At 41.6% G+C, this 5,337-nt stretch overlaps 1 protein-coding gene across 1 annotated transcript; it reads right to left on the bottom strand.

Annotated features, from left to right (window-relative positions):
* Positions 1-889: 889 nt before the first annotated feature.
* On the bottom strand, positions 890-3,396 carry LOC132122561 (uncharacterized). The gene is made up of 5 exons (XM_059532935.1): positions 2,711-3,396; positions 2,443-2,629; positions 2,299-2,345; positions 1,581-1,645; positions 890-1,502 (listed from the first exon to the last, which is right to left on the bottom strand). Exons 1-5 carry the CDS (start codon positions 3,320-3,322, stop codon positions 1,439-1,441), a joined length of 975 nt encoding a protein of 324 aa, XP_059388918.1. The 5' UTR covers positions 3,323-3,396; the 3' UTR covers positions 890-1,438.
* Positions 3,397-5,337: the final 1,941 nt, after the last annotated feature.

The following is a 5,337-nucleotide window of genomic DNA, read 5'->3' as shown; positions in this document are numbered from 1 at the left end:
TCCAGCGGCGGAGTGATACAATAACAGCGAGCGGACTACTGCTGCCCTCCAGCGGCGGAGTGATACATAACAGCGAGCGGACTACTGCTGCCCTCCAGCGGCGGAGTGATACAATAACAGCGAGCGGACTACTGCTGCCCTCCAGTGGCAGAGTGATACAATAACAGCGAGCGGACTACTGCTGCCCTCCAGCAGCAGAGTGATACAATAACAGCGAGCGGTCTACTGCTGCCCTCCAGCGGCGGAGCGATACATAACAGCGAGCGGACTATTGCTGCCCTCCAGCGGCGGAGTGATACATAACAGCGAGCGGACTACTGCTGCCCTCCAGCGGCGGAGCGATACATAACACCGAGCGGACTACTGCTGCCCTCCAGCGGCGGAGCGATACATAACAGCGAGCGGACTACTGCTGCCCTCCAGCGGCGGAGTGATACATACCAGCGAGCGTACTACTGCTGCCCTCCAGCGGCGGAGTGATACATAACAGCGAGCGGACTACTGCTGCCCTCCAGCGGCGGAGTGATACATAACAGCGAGCGGACTACTGCTGCCCTCCAGCGGCGGAGCGATAGATAACAGCGAGCGGACTACTGCTGCCCTCCAGCGGCGGAGTGATACATAACAGCGAGCGGACTACTGCTGTCCTCCAGCGGCGGAGTGATACATAACAGCGAGCGGACTACTGCTGCCCTCCAGCGGCGGAGTGATACAATAACAGCGAGCGGACTACTGCTGCCCTCCAGCGGCGGAGTGATACATAACAGCGAGCAGACTACTGCTGCCCTCCAGCGGCGGAGTGATACATAACGGCGAGCGAACTACTGCTGCCCTCCAGTGGCGGAGCGATACATAACGGCGAGCGAACTACTGCACTCTAGTCATACAGTACATTCTATCCCAAGTATTTATTGCCATGATTGTTTACATACAATATTTTTCAAATACGTATACACAGAGCAAGTGATGACGAAAAAAAGTACAATATAAAAATAACAAATAGCAATAAATTACTATTAAATATGATACAAATGACAGCCACTGACTCATGCTCTTCAGAGACAAAACAACAGCAGAGACTCTCTGCTGCTCCCTAGTGATACATATTGGCTATGACTGCTGAACTACAGTCACAGAGAGTTTAAGTTCTGCAAAAAAGTGCAAAAATGTTTATTAATATTTAGTTTGTAATAATTTTCCTCTTTTTTTATATAAGTAAATACAGACATAGTATAAATGCTGATAAGCTCAGTTAAACTGTTGCATGAGAAATGTGTGTTTGCAGCTTAGATTTTCATTTTGTCCCAAGCAAACAAAATAGTGGAAGTAAAATGAATTGCTGTGCTGCAGTAGAAGTTATTTTCCAGGCTGCATAGTGCTTGATTAAGACAAAAAAAAAAAAAAAAAAGGCATCTGAAAATCATGATGTAATGAAATATTATTCCTGGACTGGCTTCTTGAGTTTGTTTTTGAGTTCTGCCATCATGAAGGGGCTCCCCATGCTGCACAAAACAACATAAAATATGTTTTGAAACAATATAAAATAAAATGAATAATTCATATTGAATTAAAGGCCATACCCAGGATGCCTAGGCGGTGTCCATTTGGGTTTAGCTGAGTCCTCTGTTACTGCAACTGACTTTTGCTGCGAAAAACACAGTTCTTTTACAAAACATCTACACATAAAATAACTGACATATATTTTGATACACTCAAATAATAATAATATGTTTAATAATAATAATAATTATAATCAGGATTGATGTATTTGAACTGAAAATAACATTTCCAGCCATTTAACTTATTGTGATGCATATTTGTTGAATTGTATAATTCACCCATGAATGAAGCAGGCAAGGTTTCTGTCATAGTACTAATAAGCTGAATGTGTTCAAAATACACAGAGAGCAGGTTTATATGTTTATCATCAATAAATCCAAAATCTTTCAATCTGCTTCATATTAACTCAAATGAACTTTAAATTGATTATTGCTTTTTCCACATCTAACAATATTCATTAACATAATAAATGTATTTTTGCAATTAACAGATTTTTGTTGATTCTAAGCAATTTGAACAAATGCATTTAGAAAATATTATTTAAATTGAAAATATATATATATAAATAGTTCATCCCAATCCATGGCATGATTTTGTGGAGTGCAGAAATCTTGCCTGTTTTTATCCATTTGTTGTAATATAGTATAGTATAGTATAGTATAGTATAGTACAGTATAGTACAGTATAATATAGTACAGTATAGTATAGTTTCTGGCGTGTAATGCTGTGCTTGTGCACCTGTGTCTGTGGTGTTCTCTCTGCTTCTGGCAGCCACGAGCCCAGCCCTGAAAACAATCCAGCAAACATACGCCAATAATGGACTGATTTAAAGTATAACACATTTGAACATACTTTTGATGAAGGTTTTAATTTGGTCAATACCTGGGAGTTTAAATCCAATCATGCATTTGTTTGGAGCGGAGAGCAGGGTCGTCTGACGGAGATCTGAAGGTTCGACCGAGGCTCTGAAGAGCAGCTTTCTGGTGTCTTTAGGTGGCCGGACGAGTGGATTCTTCACAGCAATTCTAGACTTCTGAGCGCTGAAGTCTAAAGATGAGTCCTCAAAAGCCTAAGGATAATCAGCTCTTTAAGGTTTAGGTTAAGCTTGATGGTAGGACGAGATTTTACTCAACAAAATATTCTATATTACCTGCAGGATTAGATCAAATTTTCTTTCCATCTTCTCCTCTGGAAGGTCTTTGTTCACTCGATCAAATCCTCTTTTCATCCCAGGTCTGCTAACTTCCATCAAGTCCTCATGACTTCTCAACACTGTTTCTCCAGCGATGGACTTCTGCATCCGCTCATGACGTCCATCAGCTTCAGTGCTTTCACACGCCGGTGAACTAATATGTTTTTCACTGCTTGCGATTTCCACCCTACTGTCCACTGTCTGAGCTAATAACGTCTGTTCTTCTTCCAGGACAGAAGCATCTTCTGACACACACTGTGCAGGTGCTTGATGTTCTGCATCACCAGGTTCTTCTGTTGAAAGTCCTACCAAAGGTTCTGTTTTTTGCACCAAGTTACACTCTGTTTCTATCATTTCCTTCAAGACTTGATTTGTCATTTCTTCTAAATACTCTAAAGTGGTCTTGGCCACATCTGTCTCTGATTCGCCCTGCAGATCTAGCAGTTCCTCCAGAAGCTCTGCTGGGCTCAAAGACCTCGTTGATACTGGTTTGACATCTGAAATGTGCTCTGCAGTTTCAGTGGTTTCAGACATGCTTGAATCTCTCTGCGTTTCACTGAATGTGTCCATTGTTCCTTGAGACGATTTGCATTGTCCTTCTGTGAACTCAAGAAGCTTGTGTGGATGCAAAGTAACATTTCTGATGACAGGTGATTGACTTTCTATCTCAAAGGCTTCTGCTTCCTCGTCTCCTGAACGGATCTTTGTTCCAGTTCTGAATTCAACATGTTCTTTGAGCGAGAGCTCGGGTTTGTCTGTTTGTATTAGAGTTTCAGTGTCGTGTTCAGCATCTCTTTCTGCTCGCTCTTCTGCAGGAGTTTGAGGATGGTGTAGCTTAGTGTGGATCTCCTCAAAACATCCCCAATCAATCTCTAGTGATTCTCCAAGTAACTCACAAACAGTCAGACCTGAAAGCATGCCTTCAGATGAGCCAGTTCCTGATTCTGGAGTATTTTCTGAACTGTGTTGTTCTGAATCCGACAGCAGGGTGTCTTCTAATGCATCGATGATTACATCCGTTACTGTGGTCATTTTCAGTTCTGTTTCATCATCAGATTCTCTCTGCAGGGTTTTTGTGGACTCTGTTAGCTCATATTTAGTCATGTCTGTGGTGTCTTCATCCTGCTCAGTTCCAATAATCATCTCCTCAAGCCCATTTTTTGAGAATTCATTGATTTCATCAGAATATTTGTCTATTTTTTTCAGCTTCTCAGGCTTTGAAATGCTGTTTGCTTCATCTGTCAAATGTTCCGGTAAATCCTGCCCTTGTGATTCAGTCCTCTGATCTCCATCACTCTCAGTTTCCCCCTGATTCTTCTGGACATTGATTTGTTTCTCTGTTTCATCAGTAGGATGTTCATCTGCATGTTTAAAAGCTTCAGTGTCTTCTGTCTCTCCATGATCCATCATACCGATCTGTTCGTCTTGTTCTCCATCTTGCTCAGAGTGGATCATGACGTCGGTGTTATCTGCATCTTCTCTGTTCTCTGCACATTTCTGAACATCACGATTCTCGTCACATGCTTCTTTTTTGTCACCAATGTTTTGTCCAGTTTTTCCAGTGACCTCCAGCTCTCGTGTGGTGTTTCTCTCATCACTTTCACAGTTTGCATGTTTTTCTTCAACCAGAACCTCATTGGATGAAACTTTCTCAGCTGTGCGCCCTTTGCTGTCTGTATCTGTCCCAATGGACCATGCTGCACAATGGTAAGTTTGTTTTTTTGTGGTATAAACACAGACTTTATCCTTACTGTCCTTCTTGACCACACCAGTGTTTTCCCACGGTACAGAAGCAGCCAGTCTGACTTTAGAAGGGGAACACTTGACCTCTGCTCCGTCATTTTCATTGTCACTATTATTTGTCTTTCCTTCTCGGTCAGTCTTGTTTACTGCACTTTTCAAGTCAATTTCATCTGTTCTGGCATGAACACTTCGGTTTCCTTCAGCTGTGACTTCCGGTCTGAGATATCTGGCAACAGCCCCAGACAGATAACCCTATACGAGCAAAACATTGAGCACATGAGTCTGCCTTTTCAAGACACAGAGATCATATCTGACCCTGCAGCACAGAAGCAGAAATAGACAACAATACATTGTATGGGTCAAAATTACACATTTTCTTTTATGCCAAAAATCATAGTAAGTAAAGGTTAAGTAAAGATCACGTTTCATGAAGATATTTTGTCAATTTCCTACCGTAAGTAGGCTACCGTATATCATAACTTCATTTTTAATTAGTGATATGCATTGCTAAGAACTTCATTTGAACAACTTTAAAGATTATTTTCTTTATATTAATATTTTTTTTTGTATCTCAGACAAATATTGTCCTCCTAACAAACCACACATCAATGGAGAGATGATTTAAATAGACCTTTATTAATGGCAGGCACCAGACAAGCAACGCAATATGACTGGCATTAAACATACAGACTAATTAGTATCACAACTTCATCAGTGAAATTGTAAAAGAGCAGTATTTACTCACCCAAACGGTCCAAATAGTGCGATTAACGTGGTTCACCGAGTTTTCAGGCGGATCCATAGCCGATTAAATTGAAAGTGATGAACTGCTGACAGATTGA

This window comes from Carassius carassius, chromosome 40 (genome assembly GCF_963082965.1).
Source record: "Carassius carassius chromosome 40, fCarCar2.1, whole genome shotgun sequence".
Lineage (NCBI taxonomy): Eukaryota > Metazoa > Chordata > Actinopteri > Cypriniformes > Cyprinidae > Carassius > Carassius carassius.
Note: the sequence above shows the minus strand (reverse complement) of the source record. Positions and strands in the feature narration are given on the sequence as shown.